We start from the raw sequence: 14,833 nt of genomic DNA, 5'->3' as shown, positions 1-14,833 counted from the left end.
AAGGGCAGCTGCCCAGCTGAACTCTCTCAACATTACCTTCCAAATAACTTTAAATAACACCTGAGATCAAATTTTGGAGTGGCAAAACCAACAAAAAGTTGGAATGAAATATTTTTTGTTCAAGTCTAAGCAAATTTAAGAGATGGTGTGAAATAGAACACTTAGGAGATGCTAGTTCAAATCGGGCTTCAGACACCACCTGTAAAATTATGGAATTCAACTGCCACTTATGTTACATATTTTCACATGTATGATGGCTTAAAAAAAAGGCAGGAGGGTAGAGTAAAGGCAGGAAATCCCAGAAGCTCTCTCCCAGACCACTCCAAATGCCTTAAAATTTTTGACTCTAACCAAATTCAAGAGAGGTGGACCCACAGAAAGACAGAGTGAAACAATTTTCTAGCTCAAGACAACTTGGAAGATCCATAGGAAAGGTATATTCCACCAGAATTGGAAAGGACCACAGTGCAGCCCAGTCTACACTGGAGAAAACTGGTTCCAGACATCCAGGAACAGCCCATGGGGCACCTGGGTCCATGGCAGTGGTGTTTCTAGACCTCTCAGTCCAGGGATAACCAATGTCAACTTAGAAGGTCGGGGGGGGGGGGGGGGAGAGAAGAACTCTGTCACATCAGAGTGAGCGAGGAGCTCAGCCCAAAGCAGCCCTGATCCCAGGAACATGCTGAGCCTCCCACCAGTTGCTTCCAGAGTTTTAAGGGCAGTAATGGGGTTGGAGGAGACTGCAGATGTCTCTGCTATCCCTGGGGTGGCTCCATAATCAGATACAGGTCAAACTCTGTCCTATACTGCCATAGCAGAGCAGGGACTCTCCTCACAACTCCAGGGCAGAGGGGAGTGTTTGAGGTCACAGATCAGAGCACAGGCCAGGAGATCAGACAGAGCCTCTCATAAGACCTTGAAGGAATTCTTGGATGGGGGGGGGGGGTGTTACCCTTCAACCTGGAAGTAAAGCCCCATGTTAACAAAGAGTTAAAAGCAAGTCATAGGTTGGGGAAATTAGCAAACAACAGAAGAAAAAAGAATCTGACTACAGACAATTACTTTGATCCCATTAAAGACCAAACTACACACTCAGAGGATGACAAAGTCAAAGCTTTTGTATCCAAAGCCTCCAAGAAAAATATGAATTGGGCTCAATTTGGATTTGGAAGAATCAAAAAAATATTTTGAAAAGCAAGATAGGGAGGTACAGGAAAAACTGGGAAAAGAATGAGAACAACACAGGAAAAATCATGAAAACCAAGTCAATAAATTGATGAAGGAATTAAAAAAAATACTGAAGAAAATAACATTTAAAAAATCAGTTTAGGTCAAATGGGGAAAAAAAAACCAGTCCAAAAAGTCAATGAAGAGAATAGCTTAAAAAGCAGAATTGGCCAGATGGAAAAGGAAATATAATAGTTCTCTGAAGAAAATAATTTCTTCAAATGTAGAATGGCACTAAGGGAAGCCAATGGCTTTATGAGAAATCAAGAAACAATAAAACAAAACAAAAGAATGAAAAACTACAAGAAAATGTGAAACATCTAACTGGAAAAACAACTGACCTGAAAAACAGATCCAGGAGAAATACTTTGAAAATTATTGGACAACCTGAAAGTTATGAACAGGAAAAGAGCCTAGATTTCAATTTTCAAGACATTCTCCAGGAAAACTGTCCTGATATCTTAAGAAGCAGAAGGTAATATAGAAATTGAGGGAACCCACTGATTGACTCCTGAAAGAGATCCCAAAATAAAAACTCCCAGCAAAATTATAACCAAATTCCAGAACTCTCAAGCCAAGGAGAAAATATTACAAACAACCAGAATGAACAAACTCAAATATCATGAAGTTACAGTCAGAATTATAAAAGATTTAGCAGGTTCTACATTAGGGCTCATAGGGCTTGGAATATGATATTCTGGAAGACAAGAGTTTGGATGACAACTGGGAATCAACTAGCCAGCAAAACTGAACAAATTCTTTCAGGGAAAAAGATGGACATTCAATGAAACAGGGAAAAAAATATTGAAGCAATTTCTCTGATGGACTTATGATGCAATTCATCCCAGAGATAGTAATGTGAAAATAAATTTAAAAAGAAAAAAGGCAGGAAAAGTTCACAACTGGTGAACATAGTCATTTATTTCATATATACTTAAAGAAATGCATGTTGCATCCAAAATATAAAATTTTTGTTTGTAAAAAAATCAGAAAAGTGTCTGTAATTACTATGAACTAACTAATATTAAAAAGAATCGCAGAATTTGAGAATTAGAAAGGATTTTGGTAGTATCACCTTGTCCAACTTGTGGATGAAAGAAATCTCCACTCTATAACATAATAAAATATGGTTATCCACATTACTTGAAGACTTCCAAAGAGATAGAAGCCATCCACTTATCAGAAGAAAAGACTTTTAACAGCTTTAATCATTCCAAGTTTTTGCCTTTAAATTTTTTTTATTTTAAAATATAACCTGTATTGGTCTATCTACAAACTGCCTCACACTGCTCCTTGTTTGGTCCTCTGGGATTAAAGAGAACAAATCTAATCCTTTCTCCACACGATAACCCTTCAAATATTTGAAAATTGCTATCATATTCTTCCTTGGATCTTCTCTCTTATTTAGGGAAAACATTCTAATGACTAAACTTCATTTAGTTCACAGACTATAATACAGATCATTAAGTTAAACCTTTTGTTTAAAGTAAGACTACTACAGATGACTAGTATTATGACTTAAACAGCTCAGTTTTTCTTACTATTAGTTAAAATTCATACTAGATTGATATTAAAAATGTCATTTTTATCTGGCAGCTGTCCAATTACCTACACTACATGAATAGTTTATATAATAAACATTTCCAAAGGCTCAACAAAAGGTTTGCATGTTATCATTTTTAGAAGAGAATCTGGCTAAAAATGAAACGACTCAGGGCAACACAAAATTTTATTTTATTAGAGGTGATAATTATAGAATATAGAATAGCAAATGCTGGGAGTATCTTATACTGTATTTGTTTGGAGAAAGGAATTACTAATCTACCACTTTAACAATTAATGTACTGTCATTAATTCATACATGCTTTCAAAATAAATGTGCCACAGCAATTCTAAATTGTAAATTCAAAATTCAGAATATTGTTGAGACTGAGATAAAAAATGTATAGATTACTAAATTTTTAATCAGTAAAAAATTTTAAACTTCTTTCCTTACCAAATAAAGGTAGAGTCATTAAGCAGTTGTGGGTGGGGATTTCCCTTAATATTTTTATCAACACAAAATATTTTTAGATTATCAGGTAGTATTATACACTTTGGTAGAACCTTTGCCTAATGCAATGTCAAAAATCTCGATTTCTTCCTTATTGTTTAAGCAACAGAACAAATTTGTGCCAACGAAGTGGAACTATGAGGCTTGCTAAGACCAAATTTTGATTTGGGAATTTAACAACATTTAGAAGAGAAATTTTTAGTTAATCTCTTCCATATTCCTTGACATTGCTCATAAAGAACAATGAGCAATAACTATAATTTTTTTCTCAAATGAACAAAATATATTCATAGATCTATCCTTCAAAGACATCTGTTCCTTCGCTGACTATACTAGCCAGATATACTTCCTCTCTCTGAACTCTTACAGAATTACATTGTTATTTTTGTGATATAAACAAAGTGTATACAACTTTTTTGTCTTATTTGTGTATATGCCATCTCCTTATGAACTACTAGAAGATAATTATCAAAGGCTAGATGGAAAAGTTGGAGATAGTAGAGACAAACAACTTTTCTGAGAAAAAGTAGAGTTAGCAAAATTACTACAGGAAAATTTCAGCTATCTGTAGCCTCTGGGACATAGGTCATTTTGGATGGCCAACTTTCCCAAATAACTACACAAATTTTAAAAGTAGTAAATGAATAGGAAAAAAATGAGAAATCTACTAGGAGTGAAATTCTGGACAGAAATGTTTTTAAAAATTTACCCTGTCTCCAAAAAATAAAAATAAAAAAATTATGCTGAATCAAATTAAACATTTATTGAATAACTATGTGTAAGGTTCTTGTGCTTTAGAGTATTGTTGAGTGATGTTTTCTGAGCCTATTAAGGTGTGTTGTTTTCTATGTGCCTATGCAAAGTAGTCTCAGAATTTTGTTCCCTGAGTTCTTGTGTCTTTCTTTGAAATTTTGTTATCTCTTCTCTGTTAGGTTATCAGTTTTTCTAACTACAGGCAGGTCCCCTTCTAGTTTCTACTTTTCTGCTTCTAATCGTCAGTTTGGAAATCAGATAGTCAAACTTTTAAAAATAAAAGTATGAAGTAGGAGTAAATAATTTCTGACTTAGGATCTGAAGGACTTTCCTATGAATAAAATGAATGAATTTTAGGGCAAAAATACTTTGTATTATTTTGGCTACATAAGAGCTGTATTCTGGATCCATCAGTTTGCTGGATAGCTGAATTCCATATAAGTGAGTCATTGCTAAACTTCCATGAATGAAGTGAATAAGCAGTTTAAGTCCCCCATGAAAAGTATTCAAAGGCTTCATTCTTGCTCACTGAATAGATCAAAAGGCTAAAGCAAACAAAGAGGCTTTTTTCAGATATAAAACTTATTATAATTTGTCTTGTGACAATAACTATTCAAGCTCGTTAATTCTATCACAATTAGATTGTCTAGTGTATCTAAACATTATTTCACTGCTGAGAACAGGTTTCTAACAGTATTTTTCCTAAGAAATACTTGTATCCAAAATATCTTATCACTTACGTCCCCAAAATAATTCTTAAAAAAGCATGGCATTATGTTACTTCAAAAAATGCTGAAAGATGCTCAAAAGAAATTAAAGAACGTATACTTTTGTTGGCAGGTTAGACTGGATTCGCTTTGTGATTTTTTTAAGCTTGAGAAAAAAATGAGAAAATGAGAGAATGAGGAGAGAAAAAATGATAAGAAACTACTTTTTTTCCCAGACTTTAAACTTTTAATACATGTTATTCTATTGGTATACAAAATGGTAGGAAGATGGTTCAGATAATATTACATATTTTCTGTGCCAATTATTAACTCCTTGTTCATCAGTGAAAAGGTGGCTATTCCATGAAAGGCTAATCTATTTACAAATAATACAGAACTAGCTGTATAGAGTTAACCAGATATTACTGTGAATCCTGGCTAACTAAAATTTAAAGAAGAAATTCAATAAAGGTTGTCATTCACTTATATAATTAAGTAGTCCAAACTAACTACCTAAGGTCTTGTTAGTAGTTGTACTTCATATTGTAGAGTTATTAGGCTAATTTAGGCTAGATGGTATAAAAGTTTTAGCTGGAATATTTAATCTGTGACATAAGATAAGGCCTTAGTAGAAGTAGATTGGGTAAGAAGATAAAAGTAAGGGGGGAAAGCAGTTGGTTCTACTGATCCTAGGTATTTCTTTTAGAGAGATGGAATTAAAAGAATAAGATATTTCAGAAAAAGTCAGATGGTAGACAACTTCCCAATTCAGGGAGAACTAAGAAGACAGATCTTACCCATTTTTTCAGGCAAGAGAATGCGGTGAAAAGTGGCTCTGAGAAGAGAAAGAGTTTAGAAACGTTTTTTGATCATTCTTTCTTTCCTTGAATACTCTCCTCTTTTGGTTTGGTTTTCTTACAACTCTGACAGCTCTCTCATTACATATGGGTATTACTTAAGGCTTTGCTGTGAGCACTTTTCTTTTGGTAGACTCTCTAGGTGGCCATATGGGTTCAATTCTATATAACTGAGTCCTACTTTACCAACTCCTCCTGGATCTCTCCATATGCTCTCCATTGGCTTCTTAAATTCAGTATGTTCACAATAGAACTCATGAGCGTTCTCCCCAAATCTTCCCTTCTTCCTAACTTTCCTATTTCTTTAAAAGATGCCAGCAACCTTCTAGTCATTCAGGCTCACAATCTTAAAGTCATCTTAGATCCTATGACACTCTTCATTCTCTTTGGTCAATTACTTGCCAAAATTTGATTGTATCTAATATTTATACAGTCATATAGTCACCAATGTAGTTGGACCGGAATGAACATCAACAAAATACTTACCATCATAGTCCAGGCCAATCAAATCACTGTTTAACTATTATAGTATAATACTCTCCTCCATGTCTGCTATGATCCTGCTAAACTGCACTATAAATAATCATTTCATATCTTGGCTCTGTTTGTGTATGCCTTTGCACACAGGCTGTCTGTCTCTTTTTAGAACTCACAGCATCCTTCAAGGTTTAGTGTGCATGCACACGTGCACACGCATGCACACCCACCCACCCGGTGTCTCAATCTTCTTGGTTACTAGTGCTCTACTCCACTGAATTTACTTTGTACATACTTTGCATTAATTTATTTTGCTCACATTATTTTTCCCCAAATAGAATGTAGACCCTTTCAGGCAGAGACAACTGTTGTGTTTTTGTTTTTGCATTCTCATAATCTACAATGTGTTGTTGAATGAATGGCAGGTAAGGTGCAAACAACTCCCAGTATGAAATACAGAAGTTAGTACTTACTATTATGTTATTTCTGTCCTAAGATCTCTGTATCTATCCTTTTCAAGATCATATGATCTAGAAATGAAGTAAACCTGTCAGCCTGCACCTTCCAGAATACCCAAGTGTAGTATTCTAGAAAAGAAATAAGGATGCTTTGCTTCTGAGGTCCCCTATTTTGAATCTAGATCTCACTAAAAGGAAGGAAACTAGGATTAAAGAAAGCAGATCAAGGACTGGAAATACTCCCTTCCCAAAGCCTAGGCCTTATTTTTGGTAAATTTGGCCAGGGTGAGGTTGGGTTGGCTAATGATTTTCTCCTACACTGAAATATTTCCCCTATGTTGTCTTAGAGATTAATTTCTGTTTCACAACCATACTCTCCTAGGAGAATTAAGGGAGATGCTAACAATTATTCACTCCTTGAAGGTATGTAGTAAAGGGAACACTTTAATTTTTATCATCAATGTTGAGCTCCAGACCTTCAACTGCCTACTGGATAGTTTTCTCTATAGTATATTCCGACATCACCCTAAAAGTCATCCTTCCCCCCATATCCTTTAACTACTATTTCTGTCTGAGGTAATATAGCCACATTCTCATGTTCATAATTTTAATTATCTCCTGCTATGTAATCTTCATTGTCCCTTATTTTTTTTTAGTTTTTTTCAAGGCAATGGGGGGGGGTTAAGTGACCTACCCAGGGTCACACAGCTAGGCAGTTATTAAGTGTCTGAGGTCACATTTGAATGCAGGTCCTCCTGACTCCAGTGCCAGTGCTCTATACACTGCACCACCTAGACACCCCAATTATTCTGTATTCTTAAAGAATTACCCTGTGCACCACCTAACTGCTCCCCACTTAAACTGTTAGTTAGAAGGTACTATAGATTCTACTTCCCAACATCATTTTTATCCATTGTCTCCTATTCTTTTTCCCCTTACCTATAACTAGTTCGGATTCTCATTACCACCTACCAAGATCAACCAGACCTTCAATTCTCTTCAGTCCTTCCTATAACTACAAGAATAATTTTTCTTATGCAGAACTAGTTTTTAAAACATAAAGATCAAATAAAATTTAAACTCCTATGTTTGGCATTCAAGGCCTTCCACTAGTTTACTTTCCCAACCTGTCATATTAATTTCCTATATACTTTTTGTCACAGTGGAAAACTTCCTGACCCCCAAAACATTATAATTTAACTGTTTACATTGTCCCTTTCCATAGAATAAATACTCTATCTCCCACGGTTTCTTGGATTCTCAAATATCCTTTAAAATCCAGATTAAATGCCATCTCTTCCATAATCCCCTCTGTACTATAATAATATCTTTTCCCTTTAGGCCTCATACTTACTTTGCTTCATTATTTGTTAATATACTCATAAATGATTGTCTTAGGTGTTGGTGTCAGCAAGTCACAATTTCTCAAAGCCTGAATTTCCTAATCCATAAAATGGTATAGTATTACCCATCTCACAGTGACAGTTCAATAAACCTTAAAGTAAGATCTTGTCTTATCTAAACTTTGATCTCTTGCACATAGTAGGCATTAAGTGATTTATTTTCATTCAAATTACTTTGAATAGTTGAGGGACTAAGAGCTAAAAGAAGACATTGGGGCTAATACTGAAGTCTAGGACACTTAACTAGAGGGCCACTGCTATAATGGGCATTTATAGACATTTATAGGTCAGAGGTAGCAGCATTCAAGGCAGAATGATGGCACAGTACTTCTGGAATGAAGCGGAACATACAAAAAAAGGAGATAGAAACATGTCTTCATCTTGGTACTTTTCAATTGCTTTGATGCGCTAATTTACACAAATAAAGTGATTTAAAGTGCTCAGTTTCCCAAGTCCAAAAGGAGCTGTCTAAAAAGGTGACTGAGGTGATTCTGCCAATGGCTAACAATAGTGCAGTAAATAAAAGTAAGTGTGATATTAAGTGTGTGGCACACTCATGCATGAATCAGTTTATTAGTAACCAAGATTTTGAGTTGATTCCAAGATCAACTTATTTCTCTCTCTCTCTCTCTCTCTCTTTAGGTTTTTGCAAGGCAAATGGGGTTAAGTGGCTTGCCCAAGGCCACACAGCTAGGTAATTATTAAGTATCTGAGACTGGATTTGAACCCAGGTACTCCTGACTCCAAGGCCAGTACTTTATCCACTATGTCACCTAGCCACCCCCATTTCTCTTTTAAGAGAGAAATCCATTTCATTGTCACAGATTAAATACACCATTGGCTTTGGTTAGAAACTCTGAAAATTCATGCTAAAGGTCAAATGGATGAAATGAATTAAGAGTGAATCTGTGGATCAATCCAAACCCATACTCACTAATAGTCCTGATGATGGTAGATTATCTTGATATAGAAAATGTTTAATACTGTGTAACATTCTAGATATTGTTTGAGGTTTAAGCAAGGGCAACTGGTAAACATTTGGTTATGTATGTCACTTTAGATATTATAGCTGTACATCTGACCAATATTGTCAATTTATTTAGTAAGCATGCACAAACACTAAAGCAGTTTGTGCCTTCAAAAGTTAACATAAAGTTGTCGCAACAGAGATGGTTTCCCTATAATCAAATCTACCATACAAACTCCATGGTACTGTTTGGCTCAATGCCTATTTCTGATGTTGTTCTTATGGAACTTTTTGCAATAGAGTAGACTAAAGTTGTGTTTTCTCAAAACCAACTTAACCTTAGGTAGGTTATACTAATAAAGAGATAAACCTTATAAAAGTTTACATTTGTAATTATTCTGTATTTAATTAAAGCACTTATTAATATAGTATGATCTAATAATCTGATTCAGTTTTCACTACTGCTATAGAGAAAAAACTATTCATATTCTGTGATACAAGGAAAGTAGTACATTTTAATTTCACAGCAAGGTAATTTCTTGAACACAATAGTTACAAAGCAGATTCAATTGTAGTCTGTTTTAATCTGGATACTGTTTAGGAAACAACATGAAAAGTGAGTCCAAAGTTTTCAAACTCCTAAATAAAAGTCAATTCTTAGTCATGTTTTCTTTCTCAGGTTCAAGTGATCCTATTTACTCTCTCACAATTGTTGCCTTTTAAAAGCTGAGGCCCTATTAAAGTGTAGAGGATAGGCAACAGTCAGAATGGGGGATGGAGAGGGAAAGGAAACCACAGAGAAAGGGAAGTTAAGAGACCTGATGTATAGTATTTCACAGAAAGTGAAACAGAAGTACATGTAAACAAACTCAGTACACATCAGACCTGATGCAGACATGGACCTGTTGGCCTGATATTTCAATAGTACTCATCTTTGGGGGGTTGTATCATCAAAACCTGGCAAAGGTTTTATTACATGTTCACAGTAGGCATTTATATGATGCCATTGTCAAATTTCTTTAAAAATCTAGTTAAGGTATAATGAGGGGCATTTCCTCCTAGTAGCTTTCCTGGGTTGGGGCCAATCCTACTCTTGATACTTTTACTTCTCATCCTTTCTGTACTTAAGCACTATTTTCAATACAATACTTATTTTTTTTCTGGATTTAAGTGTTGTAATTTACTTGTGATCCATGATTATTAAGATCAATTATTTTGTTAACAATGAAGTGTGACAAAATGAGATCAACTTCTCAAGTCACATAAGAAACATTAGATTAGGTTTTTTAAAGTTATATCATTTATTTCATACACTGAATAGCCATTCTGCTACCTTTCTGTCAGGCTATATACAACATACCTTTGTAAGCTCAGGTCTAGCTCATTCCTCCATACACACCTTTTAACTTGTTAGGGATTTAAAACATATTAGAGTAATATACAGAGTAAACAATAATATAGTTAACATTAATGTAATGGTTTATGGCTTGCAAAGCACTTTACAAATATTATACCATTTCACATATTTCACTGTCAAGAATGATCTTCTTAGGGATTAATCTATATGAATATTAATTAATGTGATTGAAGAATATTATGAAATGTATTATGGCAACTTAAAAAAATTGCAAAGAAGTGAGAAAGATGGTAGCCAAGTGTCAGAGATTGGGAAATGGCTGGAGCCCGCACTGTTAGGACTGGGTACTATGTCTTCTACGTTTTTTTTTTTAGACTCTCTCTATATTGCCCTGTAAAGTGTTTAAGACACGGTGGGCACTCAACAATAAATGCACATGTTCAAAAGTTAAATGTTTATTTGTCTTTTCCATCATGGACTTATGTTTCTTTTGATATTACATTGATGCAGATATAGACCAACTACTCTTCTGCAATTTATAGTTTTAAGAATTGCTTAATGCACCAAGAAGTTAAATAACTTTCACACAGTCCATACATATCAGAAGTATTTGAATAGAGGTCTTCCTGACTTGAGACCTGCTTTCTCTAGCCATTATGACATTGCTACTTTAAAACTAAAATACCTTAAAAATGGCTTTTAACAAAATTTTAATGTTTAAAACACTTCAATGTTTACCTTGGATATAGATATATAAAGTTATTATTCTCCTCTAACAGACATTAAATCTATCCTTGATAGTTAAATTAACTTTTCATTGGTCCAGAAATGGGTCCTGAACCACAATTTCTTAGCTTCCCCATAATTTTTCAATTTTGCTGAGAAGAAACCAGAAATAGATTTAAGTTAAGGTAGGAAAGGGAGGTACAACTAGCTGAGGAAAACCACAAATTCCTAAACAAAAATTTGAAGAAGGACTGGTCTACTAAAAGGGTTGTGTCTGTGTGTGAACAATGTCACAGAATTTCAAAATAGAATAGTGTAGAGGAGGAAAAAAATTTAAACTAGTCTTCATACTTCAGTATGAAAAACCAAAATATACACCCTCCCTCCTATACCTTTTGACATATTTATACTTTATATGTAAAAACCTTATAAAGATACATGAATAGGTTGGCCATGAATAAATAGGAAAGGTAGGACTTCAATGGGAGATACTAAGAAAAGTGGTTTAGAAAAAAAAGAAGGGGTCAACATTTGTTATTTTTTGGATACTTTTCATTGCTGAAGACAGATATCAAGTCACATTTAGATATCTAAGAAAGAGAAAAAACTAAATGTCTTGCTTAAAAGATATTATAATCAAATATTTTAGAGCAAACTGTCAGTCTTTTTTATCTCCCATTTCTTCTCTCTGCTACATATATCTGAATGCTAGAGTAATGAAAATGGGGAGAATACCCTTCCCCCCTGATGCCTGATTGCAAGATAGCAATGAAAACAATGAGTTTTACTTATAAAGATCTATTTAAAACATAAAAACATAAACAAGAAATTTTTGTTCATATTTTACATTCTTAAACCTTTAGAATATATTAATGGAGACCTTGGTTTTATGGAGTGTTCTAACTTTGGGTTTAGTTTCTGAAGTCTGATAGGTGCAATGGAAAGTACTGGATTTTTAACTCAATGAGATGGAATGGTTGCTTTCCTACAACTACTCAAGTGACCTTGGGACAAATTTATTTAACCTTTCTGGGCCTCAGTTTTCACATCTGTAAAATGAGGAGGGTTGGATTGGTTGATCGTAGTCCTTTTCAACTCTAAATCTAAGATTATATCATTCATAAGACCATAGTCATATGACAGAAACCTAAGAGATCTAGTTCAATCCCTTCAGTGTAACCAAAGAGAACACTATTCCCTTGCTTATTACTCAACTAATACTGACAAATGTAAGGAATCTGACTTCAGAATGCCACCAGGGGAGATGGCACACCATAGTATCATAATCTGATGCAGATAATTGACAGAGTGGATGACAGCCTAAATAATTCAGAGTTGAATATTATAGTAGAAAAAAAATTCTAGCTATCCACAAAGTCTTAGGTATTTTAAGCATTCAGAAACAGCAATTGCTCCTTGTTTGTGGCTTGCTAATACACAATTTAACTAAAAGAAAAATTGTAATGGTTAAAAAAATGTTTATTTTTTTCTTAGAAAAAGTCAAACGTTGAGTTCAACAAGGTAGCAAAACAGTAATATAGGGTCTTATATTTTATTATTTATTTATATATATGTTCATATATTTATTTATACAGTTTCTGCTGTGAATGTATGACTTCCTTTGAGAATTATTTTAAGTATTATAGCTCTCTTAAGCAACTAAAGGAAGAGTAAAGTCAAGTATAAAAATTGTTATATCCATAAAAACAGTAATTTGTTTTATTTTTTTAAAAAGGAACTTAAGTCAACATTCTTTTCTAAAAATTAAGATAGTCAAATACTTCTCTTTGGGACACTTACAAATTCAATTTTTATACATGTAGCTTTGGTTGTAAATTGGTTTTCCCTTTACACCAAATGTACCATGACTGAACAACAACTCTATTGGACAATTAAGTATTTTAAATGCCAGGGGCGGCTAGGTCCCTGGAGTCAGGGGTACCTGAGTTCAAATCTGACCTCAGACACTTAAAAATCACCTAGCTGTGTGGCCTTGGGCAAGCCACTTAACCCCATTGCCTTGCAAAAAAAACAAAAAAAGTATTTTAGATGTCCTCAGTCAGAAGGCTGGATTGAAGTCAACATGCAAAGAACTGCAAAGCCGTCTTAAACACATGCCAAGTGACAATCTGGAAGCAAAAGCTCATCAGTCCTGTGGCAGGGGAGAGGAGAGGAGCCACACCCAAAATTAAGGCTCCTCAAAGTGATATCAAGTCTCACAGCTGTGATTTTTTTCCCCCAGAGTTAGGAGTTTTAAAAACTACCATTTTCAGGGGCACGTTGAGGCTACGTCGGCCTCGAGGTTTATAAAACGAAGTTCCCCCCGGCCAGCCCCGCTCGGGCGGCTTTAGTGGCTCTGGGTGGGCCCAACGGTGAATACCAATCACTGAGGTCTTTAAGGAAAAAATCCGGGGCCCCCGGCCTGAGCCCCGGAGCCGCTCTGGAGAGTGAGTCGGGGCTCGGCGGCCTCCCCCGAGTCTGGCCTGGCGCCGCCTGCCCCCCCCCCCCCGAAGGGGCGCTCCTTCCCCGCCCCCACCCACCCCCTCCTACGGGGCCCGCGCTCACCTTGGCCACGTAGTCTTTCACCTCATCCAGGTCTCCATTCTTCAAGGCCCACATGAACTCCTTGTCGCACATCACTGCGGCGGGGCCGGCCGGATGGAGAGAGGGAAGGAGGGCGGCGGGCGGGCCCGTGCAGGAAGGAGGGCGAGGAGCGAAGGCAGGGGCGACCCCGCGCGGGGAAGGCCGGGCGGAGGGCGGCACAGGGGAGCGACCGGCCGAGCAGGGGGGACGCGGCGGCCGAGGGAGCCGGGAGAAGCAAAGTTCTCTCCGAGCCGGGGGCCGCGCCAAACGGAATGAGCCAGGGAAGGCAGCGGCACCTTCCACTTCCGGTTCACGCTCCGCACAGTGACCCGCCCCCGGCTTCCTCTTCCCCTTCTCCCTTCCAACGCCCAGAACAAAGCCCCGCCCCCGTCACCACCGGGAACCACCAACCGGAAGGGGGCGGGAGCTGCTCTCCGTGACTGACAGCTCTCTCTGCGCAGGCGCATCCAAGGCAGGGGAGGGCGGTTGAAGTGATTTGAATCTGTAAAGAGTGGGGCTGCCTCAGAAGGCAGTTGATGGAAACTTTGGGGACTCTTAGAGGTAGAAAGAATCAACTAAGCATTTATGATTATATTTAAAAATAACAATAACAATAATAATATATAATATATTAATAATAATATGTAAATAATATATAATATAATAAAGAATCAATCAACTAAGCCCTTATGATTATAGATAATCATAATATAATAGTCAACTATGCATTTATGATTATATATAATATGTAATATAATAATCAACCAAGCATTTATGGTCATATTTAAAAATAATAATACTATATAATATATTAATATATAATATAAAGAATCAATCAACTAAGCCCTTATGATTATAGATAATCATAATATAATAATCAACTATGCATTTATGATTATATAATATGTAATATAATAATCAACCAAGCATTTATGATCATATTTAAAAATAATAATACTATATAATATATTAATATATAATATAATAAAGAATCAATCAACTAAGCCCTTATGATTATAGATAATCATAATAGTCAACTATGCATTTATGATTATATATAATATGTAATATAATAATCAACCAAGCATTTATGGTCATATTTAAAAATAATAATACTATATAATATATTAATATATAATATAAAGAATCAATCAACTAAGCCCTTATGATTATAGATAATCATAATATAATAATCAACTATGCATTTATGATTATATAATATGTAATATAATAATCAACCAAGCATTTATGATCATATTTAAAAA

At 35.6% G+C, this 14,833-nt stretch overlaps 1 protein-coding gene across 1 annotated transcript in view; it reads right to left on the bottom strand.

Moving 5' to 3' along the window:
- MTPN (myotrophin) overlaps positions 1-13,920 on the bottom strand; it is a 50,056-nt gene extending 36,136 nt beyond the window's left edge. Inside the window, exon 1 of the mRNA XM_074193609.1 lies at positions 13,551-13,920. Within this exon, the coding sequence (XP_074049710.1) occupies positions 13,551-13,622 (72 nt within the window). The 5' untranslated portion in view covers positions 13,623-13,920. The remainder of the gene's footprint in view (positions 1-13,550) is intronic.
- Positions 13,921-14,833: the final 913 nt, after the last annotated feature.

Source organism: Macrotis lagotis, chromosome 7 (assembly GCF_037893015.1).
Source record: "Macrotis lagotis isolate mMagLag1 chromosome 7, bilby.v1.9.chrom.fasta, whole genome shotgun sequence".
Taxonomy (NCBI): Eukaryota; Metazoa; Chordata; class Mammalia; order Peramelemorphia; family Peramelidae; genus Macrotis; species Macrotis lagotis.
Note: the sequence above shows the minus strand (reverse complement) of the source record. Positions and strands in the feature narration are given on the sequence as shown.